This window comes from Bombus vosnesenskii, unplaced genomic scaffold (assembly GCF_011952255.1).
Source record: "Bombus vosnesenskii isolate JDL3184/JDL3185 unplaced genomic scaffold, Bvos_JDL3184-5_v1.1 scf7180000016274, whole genome shotgun sequence".
Lineage (NCBI taxonomy): Eukaryota > Metazoa > Arthropoda > Insecta > Hymenoptera > Apidae > Bombus > Bombus vosnesenskii.
In genome coordinates, this window is record NW_022884343.1 from 1,216,799 (window position 1) to 1,242,072 (window position 25,274).

General features: G+C 35.6%; 1 protein-coding gene across 2 annotated transcripts in view; it reads right to left on the minus strand.

Annotated features, from left to right (window-relative positions):
• LOC117242611 (probable cationic amino acid transporter) overlaps positions 1 to 25,274 on the minus strand; it is a 63,104-nt gene that overhangs the window by 24,081 nt on the left and 13,749 nt on the right. The window contains exons 1-3 of one of the 2 annotated variants that reach the window (XM_033509429.1): positions 11,736 to 11,882; positions 10,196 to 10,349; positions 4,405 to 4,635 (exon numbers count right to left, since the gene is read on the minus strand). In XM_033509429.1, the coding sequence (XP_033365320.1) occupies positions 4,405 to 4,635; positions 10,196 to 10,349; positions 11,736 to 11,882 (532 nt within the window). Of the gene's footprint in view, positions 1 to 4,404; positions 4,636 to 10,195; positions 10,350 to 11,735; positions 11,888 to 25,274 lie in introns of those variants that run through there. The other variant, XM_033509428.1, reaches the window with a different exon arrangement.

Sequence of the window (25,274 nt, forward strand, 5' to 3'; positions counted from 1 at the left end):
TAAAAGTAATGGCGAGTCAGTCTTTTTCGCTAGTCAGTTGAAGATTAGATTTTCAGAAAATTATTATTTATTGTTACTTTGACGGAAGAGGAAAGCTCTTTTAGTGAAAAAGAAGACGATGTAGGAGAAGTGTAAAAAAAATACTACAACACAAGATGATAGAAATAAAAAACAAGTAATAAGTTACAACTGAGAAGAAGGTAAAATATAAAATTAAAAATTCAAATATAAAAGTTATAAAATCTAACGTTATGACATTTTTAAGTTCTGCAAAAAATATTAAATTACATATCCTTATCTATCTATGCCCTAAATCGCGTCTTTTTCAAATTTTTCTACAATATATTAACGATTACAAAAGAAGAAGATTAGGAATGGACACGGCATAAGCTCGTAATAGAACTGTACTGAAGATTTTTATTTGCCTCAAATGACCGTTTCGTCACTCGAAACGAGTCAACTTTAACGCCCCATTGATTTTACGAGCACGCTATATCGACTTTAGCAACTGTAAGTCCGACTATCTGAAACTTGCTACTTAAACCGCAGGTCTGACTAGGGTCGAATTCATGCCACTTGCACCGCGTTCCACCATACGTACTACTGTCCCAACTGTCTGACCATAAACTTCCCTAACTCCTCAACCACGCTCTTCACAACCCACAAAGCAGAATTCTCGTAAAAAAGTTTCGCTGAATCAAGATTGCCAACGTTTTCAACAAATATATTTGGATATAATGGATCGTAAAAGCGATGGACACCTGTGGACAGCTTATGTGTCTTGTATGAAACATTTAGAAGAAAGACTGTTCAATTGATTGAGAAATTAGATTTTATTTTGAAATTACACAGGGTATAATAGAACATGCGAGACTAACTTTGGAAGCTGGTTGTACGACAAATAAGAATGAAAAAGATTTATATAAACGTACGTTCAAAGATCTATCTTCACAAACAAATTTACTCTTTTGATTTTGTATTACACAATTACCTTTACAGGGAAGGCGCTCATGCATTTAGACATAATCAGCGCTTGTTAGAAATTGCGAAACGAACCGCATTGTTCGAGTGAAGATCCGAACTGGATTCGTAGAATCTTTTCTCGCGCTAGAGAAATCTGATAATCAGATTACCAACGTATTTGTCGCGGGGTAAAGAACAAACCTTTGGGTGCGAAGGGTCGACTCGATCTCATGAAATTAATTTTACCGCAAACTCAACTCTCGTTGCTTCACTTGCTTTCCTAGCGATAGTAGCGAGAAAATGGTCGGATCAGCAGACCTTTTTCTATTTTCTTTTCTCTTTACATAACACGTGTGTTTCTGTGAGAAAATCAAGTATAGCATTGATAAAACAAATTATAAAGTATTTTAAATAATACTAATAAGTTAAATAATTTTAGAAGATTTGATAATTTAATTTAGAAGATTTTCCGCGAGATTCGTGAGTTTTATTGACCTTTGCAGTAAGATTATTTTTATAGAAAAATTCATCACTATCTCCCGTCTAATACGATAAGAAATAACGATAAGATAATGAAACCGATTACAAATTTTACTTTTTAGAACATAAAATTTGTTTTCCCATCCCCTTTTGTAATCGGGATTTTTCGTTCCTGTAATTCATCACTGTTGCCTTTTCGTTGCAGACAACCAATGACCTAAGCTAATTGCTTTAAACGATCCGTACAAGAGCACACTCTTCATGATTTTCTTAACTACAAATAACACTGAAAATAATATAAAATAAATGATAAATTGCACATTGAAGTAACTACACTGAAAATATGAATTATTAAACATTTGCTAAATAAATGTTCTATAAATTATTTAAAGTCCGATTGTCCTGAAAGAATGCATTTACACAGGCCTCGGTATCAGTAGAACAATCCCATACTCATACAGACATCAAAGTGTCACGAGCCAAATACGAGATGCATAACCAATACTCTCAAGTAGAACAATCCGCCACTGGTGAGACACTCGAGTAGAATGATCCTTGTACGCGATCGATCCACCGCGAATAGAATGTTCCACTTTCGCGTTCGCCAGTAGAAGCGCCGCGTGAGTAGCCAGACATCCAGAAATGTAACTCGTAACAGGGAGACCGGATATCCAGTTACCCGAGTTCCTCTTTGTTGTTTCATCAACCCGTATTCATACCGTGTAATAATCGGATGCAGTAGAATAATCCTAGCACAAGTCCGCAGGCACAGTGTCCTAACAATTTTGATATAGGCGACAAAGAGAGTATTTCTACGTGAAAAAATAAATGGAAAATATGCAAAATATATGGAGTATCATAATGGGAGGTTTAAATAAAAATAAAAATGGGAGGTTTTAGTATTTCTGAGAAAACGAACACTTGTTTTTCGATGTATCATGTCACAATTTTATATTCTCTCATAGGTGTTAGATAAGAATGAGATATTTTATTCATCGTTTTATTCTGCACCATTTTTAATTTTTCTTTATGATACGAAGTAATATATAATGCGTTAAATTAGACCGTGAAAAATGGAAAGTACATTGTGCACCACAATTTCTTGTAATTACCATGAAACTGCAGGAAATTTTCATTCAAATTAATAGGACGTAGCCCGTGATAATGAGCACACACGGTAGCATAACACAGTAGGAAAAATGTAAAATTCAAAATTCGCTAAAATTGACATTTCCCTTTTTCCTCGTGGATCCTTCATATTTAAACTTGGTTAATTGCCGACTGAATACGAGAGAAACAGTTAGTGGTTTGAAACGAAAACAAGTGGAATATATGGAATAAGATTTTCCCTTTAAAAGGCCTTGTTTTCAGGAAAATAAAATTTGAAAACGTATTCCGTAAAAAAAAGTAAATTTTCAAATTTGATTTTCTCGGAAATAGAGTATCCTGTGAGAAAACTGTACTCTACATTTTCGATCAATTTTCACACGTAGAATAACATCCCGCCGACTCTTCTCTCCTGTCCAATCCGGATCCGACCAAATTCGAATATATTTGACAAAATTTCAAATTCGATTTTCTCAAACTCGAAACGTCACACGAAAAAATTTCATTTTACATTTTCGACATATTTCCACACGTACGATAACCTCCTGTCGATGATTTTATCCTGTCCAATCGAAAATTAGCCAAGTTTGAGTATACCCGACAAATTTTCAGATTCAATTCTCTGGAAAACGAAGCATCGTATGAGAAATCTTTATTCTACATTTCCAATTTATTTTTTAACGTAGAGTTACTCTCCTTTCCATCGTACCATGACATCTGGACATCCTGTACATGTGCATGTAGTACGAGCCAACGATTTATCGGACCAGCCATGAAATCTTCATGCTCAATCTTCGCAGCACTGCCACTTGTGAAACATCGTATTAACGACCACGACGAGCGCGAGTAAAAGGAACAGACTATCAAATGAAGTTTCTTTGAGCTTGTACGCGATGTAAATCTCTCTTCTTCGTGCATTTTCGCCTATGCATTTCAGCTCCTTTGATGGATCACGGAAAAAATTGTCGGGCCTGTTGTATAAAAGCACTGTGGCTACCTTTTTACCATTTTGCCTAGAAGCGATAGTGTACCACCTCTTAGTACTTTTTAGCGCAGGTGCAATTTTTCAGCGAATCATAATGCCATCTCCTAACCGTTTCCTTTAAGAAACGCTTTTTACCAAGTAACGTATTATATAGTATCTTTTAAACATCTTTTCGCGTGAAACTATTTTTCAATTAGTCATAATGGCAGCCTTTATCGCTCTTCCCAGAGGGAAAATTTCATTTTGAAATTTATCGTAAGGGATGACCTCATAATAATCAACAGCCGTACCCATTATCATTTTTATTTATTTTTTTTTTTTTTTTTTGCAAGTTTTCAAACTCGAAAATAGATTCTCAGGAATTCGGCAAAAATTCTTCGAAAATACGTAAATAAATCGTAAAAAATAAATTCATCTCTTCGAAATATACTCTTCACAATATGTAATGGCCAGGAACAAACACGAACACTATGCGTCGTTGGAATGTTCGAAAAACATTATCCTTGTGAGAATGATGCATACTCAGCAGCTAATAAACGCAAACAGTCGATACGTTTTTCAAATAGATTTCACGTTGTTTCTAAAAACAGTCGTTTGTCAGCAACGTAGCATAAATGTGTAAATGTTGTGTGTTACGTGTACAGTTCGTGATAAATACAAATCGTACAATCGACATACTAATGTCAGAATCGTTTCTAATAAATTCACTTCAATGGTGGAACTTGTTTATCCTGCGCGTAATATTATGAAAAATTTCAAGTCCCAATATAATGGTAATTAGCGGATTCCAGTATACATTTTGTAGTCGCGGTATAGTGAGCGGATGGGGTAGGAACGTAGTTAAACGGTTGAATGGGATAGTAGCTCACCAAAAATGGTTCCCACGCTGTTGGCTATCGCTCCGGAAACGGCTCCATTCGTAAGGGCATCCAGGCAGGCGCTAAGAGCGCAGGCACACGCGCTCGTACCTATAAGGTACTCCAGTATCATGTTCCATCCAATAATGAATGCTATTAATTCGCCTACGGTCACGTAACTGTACATGTAAGCGCTGCCAGTTGTGTGAGGCACTCGTACTCCAAACTCGGCGTAACATGCTCCTGTAACATCAACACGAGATATCGTGTTAAGTTAAATAAAATCCAAACGAGCCGTTGTTATTTCTTTGGCTAATTTTTCCTACCCCCACATTTCAGGATTATTCTTTTGATAACCGTATTATCACGTAAGCGTTTATTATATATTTGATAAAGCGATATTCTATTATGATATTCTACACTGAATCTTTTTTTTAGGTTATCTTCTGCGCTCCGCAATATTATTACTATTAATAATACTTTCGATAAAATAATAACTAATTATTGAACCTGGGCCCATAACCTGTTGTTATTTCTGTATTTAGACGTAGGATTACAAAAGCTATTATTTTTTTCTTTGGATAAATCCATCACACCGTTCTGAGCCGAGAAACCTTTATTGCACTTTCTTACATAGACTAGGGATAAAAAGCAAAAGAATACCTTGAACCTATCGATTAAATCTATCGATTGTATCTAGAACTATCTTCTAGTTACTATTTATTGTAACTAGCGCATCTGCATATAGATGGCGAGCGCGAACTCACGTTGCATTTTCAACAGGAGCAGAATTAGTTTGGACAGTAACGTAGAATTTCAAAGATTGCAATCTAACTTGGTTCATACATTTCTTAGTAAAATTCCCTATCTTTGGTAAAAGGAGGCTACCGTATAAAAAACTGACCGAACTTTCTGGCCAATCAAATGCATAGCCACACGATGTAGATTTCTGTCCACGATAACACGATAGAGAATATGAGAAAAATTCTCGAAACTTTCTTCGATGTGATACAACAAAATTTGTAAAAAGCTGTTGGTAAAATATTTGGAAAGTTTCTACAAATATTTTGTATTACAATATAACAAATATGCTCGGAATCTTCTCCCAGGAAAAATTTGTTCATTCGCAAACACATTTTCGTTGAGACGTAACAAAATTTCTCAATATGAATTGTTGATAAAATATCCAAAATTTACCAAAATGCTTTTTCACGTGACAAACACGCTCAATTCGGAATATTTTAAAAACACTCAAAGACCTTTTTGCTCTAACATAGACAAATTTCTCAGTACGAGTTGTCTGTAAAATATCCAAAAAGTTTCCAAAACTCTTTCACGTATAATAAAAAAAAAACATTCTCAGACTGCTTGCTAATTAAAGATACGTATAGAATTTGCAAAACCCTTTTTTCCATAATATCAAAAAAAAAAAAAATGTTCAAATCATCACTCTAGCAAACTACCAGAAAATTTCTTAAAATTATTTCTACGTAGAATGAACAAAAAGTAGCCAGAATATTTTTCAATACGATATGAAAAATGTTGTGAAAATTCTTGCAAATTAAATACACCACGCAAATTACCAAACTCCTTTTTTCTTTCTCTCTTTCTCTTTCCAACAACATCAAAACCCCTGTCCAACCTGAATTTCAACGAAATATAAAAAATGTTCTGAAAATACTAATAAGTAAAGCAACCAAGAAGTCCGCATTTTCAATAGTTTCAAAAGTTTCGTACCGTATTGAAAATTCCTCTGAGAACATTTTCCAATGGAAAATATCACAAAAGCTCTCGAAGCCATTTCGCCCTTTTTCATTAATATCAACAAGCTTTGTCAAGCTATTGTTTCAGCAAAATAGCAAAAAATTCCTGAAACGTCTGATTGGCGTTGGAAAAAAAAGAAATCGATGGATAGTAGCCAGAGAAACATCAACGGAATAATGAGGCAGAGGCGGCGATTAACGATATGACATGATAAATTAGCAGTCGGCACCGGCGTACATCAGTTATCGACGTTTTAATCCGTTGGTTGATTCGATCGGACAACCAGCCACGTTCTGATGTAACAGCTGATTAAAGCTTCACGCGTTTAAAGGCCGCTAATTGATGCGCGAGTACGACCTGCAATGATTTAAATTAATTAGCCTCACGGCGTCAATTTCCTTCCTGATTTTTCACTTTTTTTTTTTTTTAATTTCATTGACCGTGACACGTGGCTCGCTCGAATAAATATTAAAATGTTCGATTCGCGTTTCATCGCCGATAATCTCGACGTACGGCGGCGGATAATTTTCAGACATGATAATTAAGCACGTTTACCACGTGTTTGTTTAATTCGTTTATTTATGAAACTAGCGTATTTCGCGAGGATATCAACGTGCAATTTCCGTGGTATTTTAGATTTACGTTATCGGTACAGATGTAGGAGTTTCGGTCTGGAAACTGGATTTCAACTCGGCAAATATCGGACAAAATAACGCCGCGATGAATAAAGAATGAATAATTAGCTTGTGTTTTTGTTTAACTTGTGGCAAATTTATGGGAGCAAAAATATTTTCTGTATAAAATTATGTTAGTATTCTCTTCGATACAAGTAGGAAACATATCGTACGTTTTCTTCAAACTGAAAAATCTTCTCTAAATATTCTCTTCAATGCAAAAAAAAAAAAAAAAGAAGATACAATATGCTGTACCTTTAGAAGACAAGCTACGTTGTATTTTACCTCGAAAAGGATACTAACATATTTTAGAAAGAATATTATATATTATATATGATATAACATATTTTACATAGAAAATATCTCAACTTTCACAAGTTGGAGATTTATTAATACAATGTGTTGTGTGTTGCTGTAACATATTTTATCAATCAACATATTGTATATACAACGTATTTCCATTAACTGAACATATTTCATATTTTTACTTTCGCAAATTGAAAATGAAAATTAATCGATGCAGCACCGAGCATCTCCTTTACAACAAAAAGAATATATTTCATACAGAAGATATTTCTATTTTAAAGATAATGCAATGTATCATGTACATGTCTTTTTATAATACATTATTATTGTATATCATAGAGAACTGAGAGACAAACGTATTATGTAAGATCGCCACGTAGCAATCCACGTACAGTTATGGGATTCGCGCGTCTGGTTACAGGAAAGCAAGGCCGATGCGCAGCCCGTAAATCTAATCCGACATTCTTTTCCACTCGCCTCGAGCCATAGCAGCTGTCCTACCGTATATGTGTCAGCAAACAGAGATGTATGGAAGCACGTGCACCATGGTGATCATGGACCATATTCGTGACCGGTGGCCTGATATAGGGAAAATAGGAAAACGGGTTTTTCCAGCGGCAAGAGAAGTTTTGATGATACAAGTTAGACGAGAAAATGGATAATACGATTATATACCACGTGTCGTGTAACTGTAATTTTGACAAAATAGTTTTGCAACGAAAGCGGTAAAAGATTTTATCAGATAAAATGAAATTGCTTAGACTGACTATTTACGAGTGAGAATATTGTAGAGGTTTCGAAGTCAGTACATTTTTTTATGGTACGACATCAAAGGGGAAATTAGCTTGAAAGCTCTGTGAAGTTTGATTTTACAAAATTTTAAGCAACGAATCTGAGCACTATGCCGCTACGTTGAAATTTTCGAGTATCTGTTCAATTAGTCGTTTTCACGCGCGTTCATTTTGACATATTTTTGCGAAAATTTTATTTCAATCCATGAGGAAAACTCGAAGAGAATAATTCAAACGAAATAATTAAAAAACAGGATTTTAGTTGATTCTGTTTTATAATACGAAGAAACAACGATTCCTATAACTAATTAGACAACTGTTAAAAAGTATCCCACGATATACATCGGTCGGACAAAGAAAAGTATAGTCAGGCTATATCTGTCTAGATAGCCTATAAGTAGAAGCAGACTGTACATTGTCAGACATTTGTAAGTCTTTTAAGATGTGACATGATAACACGATTTGTAAGTAGAATATACGCGATATCCCGAGTACAGCAAGTAGAATAGAGTTATACGTAGCATTCTGTTTTTAAGGAGAATAATCAGACTTTAGAATAAAATTGCGGTAAGCAGAATATTATAATAATTTGTATTTTTCATCAACTTAACACGTGTGTTTTAATTGCAATTATTTCTATTTAAAATTCGTTTCAGCATTTTGATAAGTACAACACAGTGTTCCGAGTAGAATATCACCAATTGTGATCAGACTGTGATCAGATGTTAAGGGGAGTAACTTCACATATAGACAGACCATAAAATGCAGTTGTACTAAACAGGACAATGGAAGAATTTATTTTTATTATCTTCGTGCGTGTCGTACGTGTAAAGATATACTTCATGTATTGCACATTAGAAAAATTGTTTCTGGCATACACGTCGACTAAATTCTATTTTACGAATTCTCTAAGCGGAATACAACGTTCCAAGTAGAATATACTTGATTGTAACTGGACAGAAGCAAGTAGAACAGAATTATACATAACAGCCAGGTTCTAAGGAGAGTAACTACGCACATGGTCAGACTTCGAAATAAAATTCCCCTAGGGAAGGCAATATGACGATTTATCTTTTAATTATCTTCGCGTATATTATAGTTGCGCATCCAAAAATTTTGTCTAATAGCGTCATCGACTAAAATTCACCTTATGATTTAAAATGAGCATTCTTGTGAATATTCTACGAATGCTTGAAAACAGCCTCGATTGTTCTCGTCACAGAATGAATGAGCAACGAGAAAGAATGTTTTTATGGCGTATGCTTGCAAATGTTCGATTAATTCTAAATGACAAAGAGGAAACGATGATATGCGATTTCCCGACTATTTATAAGATAGAGATCATTTGTAAATGCGTAAAGATAATTTCATTCGTTTTATTTCTTATTAATTTTATTGCTTTATAAAGATTTAATAAACAGGCTTCTAAACATCTGATATCGATTTTCAGAAAAATTATACATTAAAGATTATATGCATTTGTTGATCTTTGTCCCGAATCCTCGTTCAAACGAGGATAATTTCATTAGAGTGGGGAGCGATCGAGCATTCATTCGTCTGATGTAAACGCGCCCTAAGGCAACGATGAACCGCGTGTACGATCGGCGTGAGCCACTTTAAAATTTTTCCAAGTGGAAACAGAATTAGATCACGTGATGTTTTACCGCCTTGGACCGTTCTCGACGGTTTCCGCCACACAAACACCGTAAATCTAATCCGACCGCGTATCTAGCCGACGATAAATACGGTCGAGAATTCTCGCCGGCAGCGATGGTAAAACAACGCTTCCCATGAAGACATACTGCTCCCACAGCTGCGTATACTATACTTTTCCCAAACGTTTCTCTAACACACAAGAGGGTTAAAACATCCTTCATCTCGAGGGAAAAACACATAATCCTTGGACTTGTTATTACAGGCTGATGTTTATCTTACAATATTTCATTTTATTTTCAATATTTTGTTTCTGGATGTTGGCTACATTTTTCAGTATTTACAATTGTACTTGGAATAGCGAGATATCAGAAAATTTGCAAGATGCTGTTGTCATTGGTAGAAGCAAGCAACCATATTTTGAAATATTAAGAAAAAATGAGCGAGATCAATAACGAATCAAAAATAACAATTTTTGTCAAAATACTGATTGGTGGAATTGTACCTTTTTGCAATTTATGGTTTCATACTCATTTTCTTTTCATTTTGATGTTTAGGTTTTTGGCTTCTTCTATATCGTATAAATTTTGCAAATTCTTGTAAGAGCTGACTTACCGGAAAAGATGGAAGCAATGGCCGCGATTATGAAGGAGATGACGACGCCTGGCCCGGCGACGCTGCGCGCCACCATCCCCGCGACTAGGTACATCCCTGTCCCGACGCAGGAGCCAACCCCCAAGGACGTCAGGTCCAGAGTCGTCAGGCACTTCTGTAGCACAAAAACTTTCGTTTAACAGTCTATTTTATAATCTTCCTTTAATATAATATTTAATAGAACATTGCATCTCATATTATTTTCAATATTTAATGCAATATTATATATACATATGATATTCAGTAATATATTTAGTCCTCTGTAGAAGAATTATGTCATTGACATTAGAAAATTGTCGAATTTCATTAAAAAAGAGAAAAATATACGGATAGATATCCAAGAATTTTTTCACCAAATTCTAGTGACTGTAAGAAATTCCAAAATGTAAAGAAACTATTTTCTTCCACTGTTCTCAAAATAAGAAAAATAAACTCTAGAAGATATCTAGAGGATTTTTACAAGTCTTCTCACCATATCTGGTGATAAAGAAAAATAAAATTCACTAGATAATTTCAAACAATCCCAACTCATGAAGAGAGTAATCTCTTTCCCAATTTTTCAAATAAAAAAAAATCAAGTAACAGACACAAACTTCCACTGAAAAAAAAATAACTAAATTGAGGGAAACAATTTCCGAACGTCCTAATATAGAAAGACACTAATCTGATTCCCTATTTTATCAGACAAGAAAGATGATGTGTAGGAGCGAAGACATAACATATTGCGAAAAGAAATTAATTCCCCATGGTCTATCATCGCGATGATTGATCACCTAGCCAGAACAGGAGATCTGAAGTAGCGTAGGAGTCGAGCGCAAGGGCTTGTAAAATCCTGTTAAAAATAGCTAGGGATCGATACGTGCAGGTGGATAACACGTACACAGATGCTTCTTCCTCTCAAGAATCCAGAATCTTAATGTCAGCCGGCTTGTCGTCGAAAGAAACATGGAGATTGCTCCCCGGCACAAAAAGGAGAGTTAAATTTGTTCCACGACTCTATTTCACCTTGTCTATTATCGAAACGTACCTACCTACGCGAACCAACATCCATTCGATGAGATAAATAAAGTTTCTGATTCGCTGGAGGATCGTATCAAACCGTGCAAGTGGGAAATCTTTCAGAAAGAATCGTATTTCTAGGGAAAATAAAAAGTCCCTATGAGACAAATTAGCACTTTGTATCTTTCTACTAATATTTGGTAAAATCTTCCGCAAAGCTGTTAAAATATTCGATTATAATTGTAAAGAGCAGTTAGAATTATTTTATGGGAAAAAAGGAATCGTAGGATAAATTAACATTAGTTCTGTACAAGTTTCCTTTTGAAATTTTTCGTATATTTCTGAGGGCTAAGATAATTGAAATTACTGAAAAATTAGGACCGTTGTTTACAATATCAAAAGTTCAACAGACAGAATTGAACCCATTTTCAGTTGGATTGTTTGAGGTTATGTTTGAAAAAGTTCAAAAGAAAATGGAGATCTATTATGCGAAGATACTTGCCTGTAATTTCTGCTTGGAATCGGTCGGATGCAGTGGCTCCGGTCCAGTTTTCCTCTGGTCACCCTGAAGACTGTCTACATTCTTCGTTCGTATAAATTTCCCGAAGAGCTCCAGGCCCTTTTCTCGGTTCATCAATTCGAGCTTCATTTTTCCTGCAACAAAATGCCATCAAAATATTTAACAAACAACAAACAGGATCATCTTTCTCTTGAAACTTGAAAAAGAAAAGAAATGTTAAGGTTAATAGTCGAAATCTCTCGACAAAATTTTAAATCAACCTCACAAAGTTCTAGTCTAATTGAAATTTGGCTGACTCATATTTCACGATGTCAACTTTTCTTTCTACCAGAGACACTTTAGTGGCAACATTCGTCATTCCGAAACTCCCTATTCTTCGTCTAATTAATAAACGCCTGCACTTCGGTGTCCCTCCTTTATTTTCTATTTTACAAAATTAAATTTATTCACGTTTATTCGAGTTTAAAGACATTTCACAGTTTTAGCTATTTGACTCGAGATTTTTTTGCTTGAAAATTTTAGTTTCTCACTATCTCGAGAAATCACTGCGCTTTTTATTATTTCATGAAGAAAAAGCCAATTTTTTAAATATTTCCTTATTTCGTAAAGAAAAATTGAGGTCTAGTATACAAGTCTAGTATATAAGAGAAAAGTCTGCAGAAAAATGGGGAGGTCAAATTTAAGAAAAAAAAGTCCCTAGAATCGAATTATTGGATTCGAATGAAAATTTGACATGAAGATTCGCGGATGGGCTCGATAATGTCCCTCATAGATTTTCGAAAGGTTAGGGAGTCGCACAGGCGAATTATCGATTTATTATCCAGCGACGTCTGACGTCGTCTGCGCAGCGTGCGTCTTTTGTCCTTCCACACGATATCCCTGGAAAAAAAGAACCACGCGAAAGAAGAAAATTACGTCCCGCGACCTCATCACTCTTAGTCACTTGCTAGGAACCATATTGCCCCGGGGAAACCACGGCCAAACAGAAAACCACCTATCCAACACGCGACCAGGACATTCTAGCGTATCAACATTTATTTCTAGCAACCTTTCTCCACGTAGATGCCATTTTCAAACGTTTATCTCAATTTTTTACGAAACCAAAAATTCATTTCTTAAAACTACGACGACATTGTCTATGAGAGTAATGAAATAAAAAATAGACGAAATAGATAGACAAATATCGAAATATTTCGTAGGTAATTGTTGAAAATCAGAACTTTAGATCGAAGAAATATCTCGTGCAACGAAGAAGTTAATTAGAAATGATAAAAGAAGAGAGAATATTGAGATATTTCGAAAGTGATTGCTAAAAGTTAAATGAGCAATTTTTAGAACAGACTGTTCCATTTAGGGAGGTGCTACTTTCAAGGAGAAAAAGACAGTGGACTAAAAATAGAGTGAAAGACGCCAGTGTAGTTTCAGAGAGTAGCATGGACGCAATAGAGAAAAGAAGGATTGTGCAAGGGTGTAAACAGGAAGGATAATCGTTCAGGAAAAAAAAGGTGCACTCAGTGAAGGGTACTGGCAGATAAATTATTCAAGGCACGCTCCGAAAGTGGCGTCTATGAAAATGCCCCTTGCGTTCAGCGATGCTAATGGAATTCCTGAACGTTGTCCGATCGCTCACAGACCCATTCTACTGCATCCAAATCCTGCCCATTTTAAATCAACTGTTACATTTTAAGCTGTCCGACATCTTTCAATTCGAATACTGCCTTAATCCATACAGCTGAATATTTGATAATAAATCTGTATATTAAAATGGTATCCAAATATACGAGAGAATCGAGAAATTTATTTCAAATAATTAGACCATGGTGGCCACAGCTATAAGTTAGGTTTGAATTAGGTTAGATTACATCTAGACTGTATTTGAGTAAAAGCAAAATTTCATTTAAAATAATTGGATCGTGGTGACCACGCCTATAGATTAGCGTTAAGGTTATATTTATACTATATTTAGGTAAACTTGAGAATAATTTAGGTTTATGTTAGGTTGAATGAAATTTTGGAAAAGCTAGATTAGAATTGAATTAGATCCGGGTCAATTTTTAGTTACATTGGAGTTAAGTTTGAGTTAAATCGCATCAAGTTTAAGTTGGCAATTTACTTTCCAAGTATCAAAACTGTTTTGGAATTTCTCCGTCGAGCAAGTTTTTATAGCGGTTGTTTCTGGTGCGTTTCCATCGCGGAGGTAGGATGCACGCGAAATGAAAATGCCAATTAAAGGCGAGATGGCGGCACGATAGAATAGCGGATGAAAGTTTCGCAATTTCACGGATGACGTTCGGGCATGCACACGAGCGTGCAAGAAATAATCGCGAGCTTTCAGCGCAATGGGGGCGGGACGTGATTTTTCCGGTTACTTGGTAACGAGCCACAAAAGTGGTTCGTCGGTATGCGACGCGGCATTTCCCGTCATAACGGACATGTACTCGGTTTCGCACAGTTCCGACCAGTTTTTCGAAAGCTTTACGCGATTTTTCTTTCATAAAACTTCTACCTAACCTCTCTCTGTCTATTTTACATTTCTATTTCGCTTCAATAAAACTTATATGACCGAGTGTGTTTCGTTTACATGTAAATGTTCACTCAAAAATAGAAAATGGCGTCTAAAAACAATCGTTCTGGACATTTTTATACAAAAAGATAGTTTAAAGGTTAGGAAGGAAATCAAAACGAATTCTCGTGAGGACAAAATATGTCGATTATTACTTGTGAACGATTCCTAACCTCTAGAACAACATTTCGTATTGATATTTTATCTTCTAAATAATTTCTAAAATATTCAAAGAGGCCTGTAAAGGCTTATAGAGAGATTAGGAAACATCGTAGACGAGAATAAACAGGAATAAGGATTCTTGTGAGAACAGAATATATATCATTTTTAAGACTCATTGGTTAATCGTTATTCGTAAACGATTTCTAACCTCTAAAGTAATACTTCATACCGAAATTTTACTTTCAATGTTAGTTCCTAAAATGCTCATTCTCATATCTTCCAAAAGGAAGATGCACATTACAGGTTAGGAAATTTTTATGAGTAATAATGGAATGTCTCTGAGGTGGCATTTCCACGACGCAATCTAGGTCCCGGATGTCGAGTCTTTCAGAAAGATGAGCTTGTACGCGATTGTTTGTTGGCGACTGATGCGTGCAGTGCATGTTGTCTCTTTCATCTGCGTTGTCTCCTTGAGTCTGAAATTCCAAACTGCAGTATATTGTTGTTAATTGTATCACTATCCATATCGTTCAACTCCCTGGGTTAGATAGCCTTCTGACGTCAAACTACCAAGCGTATACCTTGCCGCAATTTATCAAGCTTTATTAATCCTGGCATGGATCATAGCTGACCACAACAATTTTATTTGATATTTCATATTTAACGTGATGAAGGCCATTAGTGGTTATTCTCGTGCAGGATATAAATTAAAATTAGGTAACCAAGTACCAAGCAAATTAAAATTAAGTAACAACGTAAAGTAACCTAAACTGTAATCTAACCCAAATTTCACCCAAATCCAATTCAACTGTAACCTAACCTTGCCCAAATTTAACCTCACATTTAACTCGATAAAAACCATAGTGGCGTAAAGTGTATAATACAAATTAAAATTAAGAACGTTGTAGAGAAATTGCAATTTCGATATTTAGAGAAGAAAATTTTGGCAAGTAGTTTCGAAGATTATTAGGTAAAAAACTTGTTGAGAGGTTTCTCGATGCCATGCAAATTTTATTTTCGTACCACTGTGAATTTTCTGCACCTCCAAAATTACGAATCCCACCTCATCCTATCTCATGTACACTCTCGTAAAACACACTTTAGAGGAACTATTTTAAGAGTTAACTCGGTATCTGTAAAGGGTTCCATCCTCCTTTGTGGAACGAACTTCGAAACCTTCAAAATAGATTACGAGGTTCCTTTAGATTTTTTTTCGTGAACACCTATTATTCAGCATTAACTGATTTGCCCCGGATAATTCGCTCCTGTTGAACGATTTCAAACATGGCGTCAGACAGCACATTAACCACCCCAGTGAAAAGTTTGAAAGAGGTTAACTTGGAAGTACCACGATCAAACAAGTTCTCCAAGCTCTAGACGAAAATCTAATTTAGTGCATATTCTCGGAGAAATCTTGCTCGCAATTAATGAGAACCTGGCTTAGGTGTGTGCAGCATGAAAAGAGGCGATAGAAAAATTTCATTCCATATTTTCGATATATTTTTTCACGTAGTATCGCCTCCTTGGCTATTTTCATAGCAACAAATGTGTCAAATGATACAAGACTAATGCCAAACTCGCCATAAAGTCGTTTAAAGTTCTTTTTCGAACTTTTAATGGTTCGAAAGGAGGCTCGTCCAAAGCCATTCATTTCGAAAGGCATGGAAGCGAGAATTCTACCCTTTTACCAAACTTTGATGGTGGATTCGTGCACCGAGGAAATTTATGAAGCGCGATTCATTTGTTTATTTATGGCTGACGGTGCATCCGCAACGGGCGATAAACGGGGCCGCCGGCTACTAAACTGCCTTCTGCATGAAGAAGCGCGATACGACCTAACCTAGACGTTCGCCAAGAGCTTGCCAAGGTGAAACGCACCTATTTTTTTGCTCCAAAAAGGTGTAAATATCTTTTGAAGATTTGCGAGACTTCCGGTGGATGTACTCGCAACAAATTTGCAGAGAAAATAGTCGAAATATTAGAAAATAATTTGATTGATAAGGTTGATATCGGTTAAAAAGCGAAGTTAATAATATATAAATTAGGTTAGTTTAGTTTTAACCTAAAGATTACATCAGAATATCAACTTTGTTGAAGAAGGCTACTTATGAAAGAAGCCAACTAAGGTGCTACCGGATGAATATGATAGATGAAAAACTTCCAAGTTCTCACATTAATTCCTAACGAGGTTCTAAGTTCTTTCGAGCGAGAACAGGTGTCCCCCCAAGAAAACCTTCTGCGAAACTTTCAGAAAATTGCATTCTCCTCTATTCTACTCTTTTTCCACTCGTTTTTAATTCGTAATTAAGGAAGAATCGCGATGGTTAATCAGAAATAAGCTGCTCAACGCAGTTTCGTTCACCACTTCCAGTTCTTTAACGAGAAAACCTAACCTACAATAACCTCCAAAGCTTTGTAACATTCACAGTTTGCATAAAATCACCCTTATACTTCGAATTATACAAAGTGTCCTAGAAATTGTGATTCAATTGGAAAGAGTATGCTTCTTCTGAACAAATAAGATCAAATTATAGAAAAAAATTTGGGGAGACTAAATTTCCTATCTTGTTTAACTGAAAACTGTATCTTTACGTGCAATACCTTCAGTTTTCAACTTAATTTTGTTTTATTTTGTCATACATTACCACCCACTTTCTATTTGTACCACAATTTTTGAAATACCTTGTATAGTGAGGAAAACAAGGTTAGGTTACAGTCTTTCACGGCTCAGGATATCGCAGTTCAGCCTGTTACACGCTTGACAGTATTATGTTTAACACTATTTTGTCGAACAGGCTCCCGAGGAAGAGCCGAGCCCAAAAGAAACAAAATTACGACGTTTCGTGAACATTGTAGTTGCGCATTGTGAACCATGCGCATGTATAACAATGTGAATTGTGAATGTTAGGTTAACCCTAACCTCATAATTGTTTAACGCCGAAGGTAATAAGCAGCGAAGCAATTAGAAGTAATGCGGTCGTAAAAGAAGGAAAACGAGAGAAAATGGGAAAACAAAAACAAAAGGTGAAATACGCGAGGTTATAATTAGACAGCCAGGTAGACGTCAACTCTGTCTGCCGTCAGAAATGTGTGCTCTAGTTTCACCGCTAATTATATCATCGTTCCAGACGTATTTCATGCCAGACAGTAGAATTATCGTATGGAAGAGCCGGGATGCGTAAACGCAACGCGAAATCGCGGCACAGATGATGCCTCAGTCATGAACCAACCTGTGAAGGTTAGTTTGTACATAACCTATCCGTGAAGTAACGAAATTTTCAATATATTTGTAGGAGTGAGATTTTTATTCAAGATAAAAAATAAATTTTTTTTGCGGCTTTCTAGAAATTTTATCTAAGGAGAGGTGTGAAGTTGTCTAATTCGAAGTTATCAAATTAAAATTCTGTTACTAGCAATACGCATAAATAAAACTTAGCGGGGTCAGAGACCCTATGGCGTTAACTTTGCTGCCGCCATTGCTACAGATAAATCACGTGACAGATTGAGAACAGCCGGCGAATGAAATCTCGTTCGATGGATACTCGTTTACGCTTCGTTGCACCCATCCATTGATTTACTCGCTGTATTTTAAGGCATGAAAATGGACATAGATGGCCCGTGGATATTTTTACAGCCCGCTGAAAGTGGTAACTGGTTCCTGTCAAATAGAACCTGGTGTGATTGATCGAATCCCTTTGTCGATGTATCTACGCTATTTTTTCGTCGTATAAACCATTTGTCCGGTATTTTTCTACTTGCTCCAGAAAATAAATTTTCCTTCTTCTTGTTTCTTTCATTTTTATGTAAGAAAGAAGATCTGTAAATTCCATCGCATTACAATTTCAATGCATCAATGCGTGCCATGAATAAAATTCCCTAGTCAGAAGTCAGTAGATCAGACGATAGAAGTGCTGACAATACCATAAGGCGTTTCCTTGAGAAATCGAGCCGTGAAATGACCTAGTGGCACCGATGCCGGGCCAATGATGTAGAGAAACTGCTCGAGGACAATTAACTCAGCAGAACCTGAACGTTTCTTTGAGGAAAGTGCTTCGCTACTGGTCGGCCAATCACGGCCTCCATCTTCCAGCACAACCGGGACAAAGGAATTCCCTATTCGGGTCTCTTTTCGCAGTATCCATAACCCAAAGCAATACTGATTGTTATTCCACTTTCCATTCTATTAATTTTAAATACGTCCATGGCTTATTACAGATGGGGAGTCACAATGGAACAGAATTTTTAAAAAATCATTTTTCTTATTGGTAATCCTGGAAATATAAGGCTCTTTTCACATCTGAGCAATTTCTTTAATTTTTCTCATTTTCTAAAGTTCGAATAATTAGCAATTTTCTTTTTAATTCGTAATAATGCAATGGTGTACAAATTTTTAGCTGAAAAGGTAAATTGCATTATGGAATGAAGTAATTATTAATGAATTAGATATATACTTTTCATTTACGTATCAAATCAATTTTTATTTTAAATGAATTATCAATGTTAAATAATTTTGATTCTTATATCAAATCAGTTTGTATAAATTTTTCGCAAAAGAATATCAAGACCTGACCTTGAAAAAAGTTCTGCTTTTCAAGTACAATTCTTTTTTTTCTTTTTTGCAGTGTGCGAAGACCTATACGGATCAGGATATTTTTGGAAATATCTGAAAGGAAACAGAGAACGTTTGCCAATTCCATGGATAGACGCCTTTGAGACCTCTCGCATGTCGTGACTCGTTAAGCTGATCAACGATCGCAATTTCGAATCAGTCCTTTAATCTACCGACTGCTATTGGTTATCCATTACGCGTTTAACGAGGTCGCCGCTGCAAGAAACGATATTGCACCGGTATGGATTTATTTACAGCACGTCCTGACCAGCATCCCGCACTTCTTCATCCGCATCCCCTTGAATATCCGATAGAAAAGCGCGATATCCGCTTTTTTCCCTACTTTTTCTATTTTTTTTTTTTTTTATTCAAGGCATTTTTCATAATTCTCTTTAAAACATGTATCCACACGAAACAGGTAGTTTAAAATCGTAGTCAAAATCATAGAATATCATTCTTTCTGTCAGAACTGGCAGAAAAATGTCATAAAATATCAAAAAAAAAAAAAAAAAATAAAAAAATATTGTAACCTTGTGCAACTATGGAACATGTTTTAACTAATAGAACAACATCTCAATGTTTACCATATGGAACTCAATGTCTGAATCGATCATTTTATCGTAAATATTCGTTAAATCGAATAGAAATAAAACGGGATAAAATTAGAAAGCTTTTATGTCCGTCTAGACATGCTATAAGTGGAATTAAACAGTATATGCTCGGACACGCAATGGTCTCGCAAAATTTGACAGAATGACACGATTTCTAAGTAGAATGTAAGCTATGATCAGATTATAGCAAATAAAAGAGAAATGTACATACAATATTATATAATAGTAACATTTAGTTTTTAAGAAAAATAACCTTGTATATGGTCAGACTTTACAATAAAATTGCTGTAAGCAGAATATTGTAATAATCTGTATTTTTAGTTAACTATAAGCATATTTTAATTATAATTATTTCTGGCGAAAATTCATTTTAAGATTTTTATAGCACACATACAGGCCATAAAATAAGATTAGTAAACAGGATAATGGAACAATTTAGTTTTTTATCTTTGTGAGTATCGTACATGTAAAAGTATACTTCGTGTATATCTTTTATACTTCATGTGTTGTATGTTACAAAAATTGTTTGTGTCACGATCATCGACTAAAATCTGCTTCACGAATTTTACAGGCAGAATATAGCGTTCCCAGAATGTAATAGACTGTAGTCAGACACAGGCAAGTAGAACGGAATTATACATGGTAGCCAACTTTTAAGGAGAGTAACTTCGTACATGGTCAGACGTTAAAATAAAATTGCACTGCGCAAGGCAATGCAACGACTTTTTTTTATTATCTTCGCGCACATTATAGTTATATACTCTGAAAATTGTTTCTAAGAGCATCGTCGACTAAAATTCACTTAATGCTTTTTTAAGGCAACAAAGTACCGCGAGCACTCCCGGCCCGAATCATTTAAAAATTTTTCCAAGTGGGAACGAAATTGGATCACGTGATGTGTCACGGTTTCGAACGGTTCTCCGCCATTTGTTAAGTTTAATAACTATATTTCAATAATGATAACAAATGTATCAAACAATACATTGAAAATTGGAAATTTTTCGAAAAGTCTTATGAGCGCTAGTATACACGCGATGCATCCAGACGTTTCCCGCAGCGTTTTTCCAAAGCCCAACTCTTGTACCTGCCAGTAAGACGAAGAACTCGATTTCCTGTCGCGAAACATTAATAATTCGCCGCTGGACTCCTAAGAAAATTCATTACACTTTATTTACCCTAATTTCAATCACGATAAACAATGCCCTGCATGCTTCTATGCTTTCACGTGTAGCAATTTTCGAGGGAAATCACGAGAAAAGTGCGAACCGTTGTTCATCTGGAAGCCACTGGTGAAGACAAAATGGATTCGAAAGGAAGAAATAGATGAAAATAGGTTAAGAGTTCAAAATAGAATGGTTGGCTCAGTGGGTAACATGGTTGGTCACCACGAGATTGAACAAGGTTCGGATCCCCAATACAAAGAAAATTTATTTTCCAAGATTTTTAATGGCCATATAGTTGAGGAAACTGATTAGGGGGAAACGGGGGAAAAATGTGGCGGCAAATTTACGGAAAATGGGAGGAAATAGCAGTTTTCCTAGAAAACGGAGCGGAAAATAGTCTTCAAAGCTTTGGGGTAAGGAAAGAAGTTCTAATGGAAATTAGAAGGAAAAAGGAAGTAGGTTGCGTGAAAAAGGAAGAAGAAAATAGGTATTCGAAAAGAAAAATGGACATATAAATATAACCTGAGTATCAGAAGAAAATATTTTAGGAATAAGGAAAATATAGAGATAAAGAGGATAATGAAAATGTGGGAAGGTAGTAAATTAAAGTAAAGGAAAGGGCACGGAAGGACGCACGGACGAAGAGAAAAATCCGACCCACAAAAAATATTACTTTTCCAGAAACAAACTAGATATAATCAACACTGTTCGAAGCTCCTGTAAAAAATGGAATTAGAAATTCGTAGAAAATATCATGGTTAAGGGAGGAAATATACGGAGCTGTTTCACAAAGGAACGAAACATAAATAAAAAGTAAAAGCAGTGTAAGATGAAAAATTCCAAGGAAAAAATTATCTTGACATTTCTAAAATAAGATAACACAAGAGGGTGAGTGTAAAGACAAAGAAAAACTTGAACGCGTGAAAAAGTAGGTCTGCGATAAACGAAAGCGGAGTAAGGAGGAGAAAGGATGGAACGGGGGTGGGATCTCATTCAATTAAATCGGATGGAGAGAGGAAGGTGAAGAGGGGAAAAGCATCCCACAGTTCGTTCTCGTGTCAGGAACAGCAGAAAACGAAGGCACACTTGCCCGTGAATTTATTTCCCCTATGAAGATAGCTAGCAGGCCGGTTCTTGGCTGTCATCCAACTTCTCTAGGGTCGACCTTCGCACCGAGAACGACCTGAACCCAGGGACGCATCTATCGGGGGCGTAACCCAACTTCTCCAATCGCCTATTTCAACCCTCGTGCATTATTTCTCGACTTTGAAGTTCACGGAGATAATCCTGTATCGGCGTGCCTTACGTTTCTCTATTTTTACCAACTGTATAAATAATTTAAGCAAAATTTCGTTTGATAGATGTAGTCATACAGTGACTCGTCAATGTATCTCAACATTCATCACAGAAAAATTGCATGTATATATATATATATATATATATATATATATTGTGCATCTTATGTAAAACATTTTAAAACTTCGTTAACATTATGACGAGAGAAAAAGTTGGAAACTAACCTGAAAGTGTATCGTATGTAGGAGTTACAGTATATTTACAGCAAACATATATTCAGTATAGAGTATAATATAGAGCATAGATAGTTTTAAAATGATTGAATATCGAGAGTCTTATTAATACAATGGATAATTGATTCTTGAAATATTTTTGTGATTCCTGTGAAATACATACTTGCACTAAATATCTTATACTTCCTACGTGCATTTTCCAATTTGTTTCAAGCTTATCCAATTACGATGGTAGAATCTCGTAATAAGATTAATGAAATTTTTATGTATTTCGTATAGCACGCATAACATATTCGTAAAACATTGATGAACGTAACCACACACGCGTTCGATTTTTTTCTTTTATGGGCGATTCTACTTCCAAGAAATTTCGATTTCAGACACGAAGATAATTTGGAGATCGTTCGAAAGTCGTATAAATGGTCGTAATTCAACGTCAAGGAGTGTGGAGCATCCGGTTTCAACCTGGCCTTTCCGGGTCAAACACTCGCACAGAAATCTTTTTACTTCTGACACGGAAACGCGTACGACCGTGAAACACCGCATAAATTTATCAAAAATGGAACAGAAACTTCCGACTTGAAAGTTGAGAACTTTTGCAGTTGGCAAACTCGAGAACCAAGTAAAAGAAAAGATTTACATCCGTGAGATTCCTATCAGATGTTTATAGCTTGTTACGAAAAGATTTGTTTATTCAAAATATCATAATTTTGGATTTAGATTATTTAATGTATAGAATTATACATTTTTCATGTGCTTTTAGTTTAAGAAATGATTAGACTAAGTGATTATGCAAATTCATGTGTTTATGAATAAAATCAGAGGAACAAAAATTAAACAAAAATTTGTTTCACACATATATTTGTACAAACACATTATCTATTGCTTCCTTGCTATCTCTAGTTGTACATAATTTTGTCAAAACGCGTGAAGACGCAACAGTTGCGTTGGTCATAGCGAAAACGTCAATCATATTCCATAGGCAAACAGGAGTCGTTTAAACCTTCAAAAATTCAAAAAATATTGCAAGGTACGTATCAATGCCTCTGTTACGTTATGCGATTGTTATATGAAGCAAAATATTTGAAACCTTTCTCGATAAGAATAAAACCTGTAGGAAAGAAATTCAAGGTGATAAAATTTCGCTCCATTCGCTTGAGAAAAGTGAACTGAGATTCGAAGAGAATATGAAATAGTTTCACAATTGTTCCTGACATTTTTAAAAACACGAGGGGAATCTTGGACGATTATGAATAATCAAATAAAATATATTTCAATACCGTGTATTACAATAATAGAATTGAGTATTTTTGCGTCAAGGACCACGGTCTAATTTCGTCGCACGGCCCTCTTTTGACCTGGTTTTCATACGGTTTCGGCGCACCTGATCCAACGAGGATATGCCCCGCCTTTGAGCGACGAGAATTCGATATATCAGTCCGTTTCTACATTCTGATCTAACTGTCAAATGGACATTCTGAATGCATCAGCAATTTCAAATCAGCAATACAAAAAATTGTATCAACCTAACCTATCACACTCCATTTATTAAAAGAGATAAAGCATGGGAAATATGTACAAGCTCATAAAAGTATTCAGACACTCGCAGACAAGTTTTATGAACATATTATGCAACAATTTACGCATATAAACCTAACCATTAATTTTTATTTCGGTTTATACTTTGCAAGTAATGATAAAGATCATCGGTACCACGTAAAAAGCAAAAAGTACAAAATAAAATTGAAAATTCTAAAATTTAGTAACCTAACCTCAAACTATTGCATCGAAATTCATGAATGACTCAATGAGACCATAATAGAAATTACTCTTACCTTAAACTAATCTAATAATTTTCTCTCGCTGTATTTTAAACGAACAATTCCAAGACGAACTCAATTATGATTTCTCTGCTGGAATCTGCTACTGCTAACCTATCTATTATCCACCGTTTCCTCGCTATGTTTTAAATGAACAATTCCAAGACGCAGTATATTATTATTCCTCCTCTGGAACCTAGTACTATTAACAATTAACATACTATCTACCATTTTCTCGCTATATTTTAAACAAACAATTTCAAGATAAACTCCATTATACTTCCTCCACCGGGACCTAGTGTACTGCTATGAGGACCCTAGTATTACTAAACTACTACTACTAATGCTATTAAATGAATCTCTCGTACTACTAACCTACTATGTACCATTTTCCCGCTATAGTTTAAACGAACAATTTCTAAGATGCGTTCCATTGTAATTCCTCCAGAGGGCTTATAATACAGGATCTGGAACTTTGAGCGATTAAAAACAATTACAATGTGACACACGAAACACCAGCATCTAATGAACTGGAAGATACCAACAACAAATAACAGCATACGTTGCCCGCGCAATAATTACAGTCGTCACATTTCTTTCAACCCTGCAAGGGCTGACATTTTAACGGACAGGCAGTTGTGTACACGACAGGATGCGCCAGGTAAAATGGTGTCTTTGTAGAACTGCAATTACGTTCGCTCGTGTTTCACCGTGACAGCGTCAAAAACATCGCGTTCTGCCGCAATTACCATTTCGAGCGACCGGTTTAATTGAACGGAACGACCCAAACGATTTTTCTTCCCGTCCCTAACCGTTTCGAATGTTAAACATCGGCCATTCTTTATTTTCCAATGATCTGGATGAATATTTACATGGCTACCACGATGATTATACACGGGCACGTTTAATTAAACGGATCCAGACCGCTACCGGACCATTTTTTTAGGTTAGGTGCGACTTGTTATTAATACGATTTCATTTCCTGGCAGTACCCATATCGGGGAAATTTCTTTATTTTGAGAATATTTTAAAATTAGAGATCTCATTGCAATGTGTTAAACATA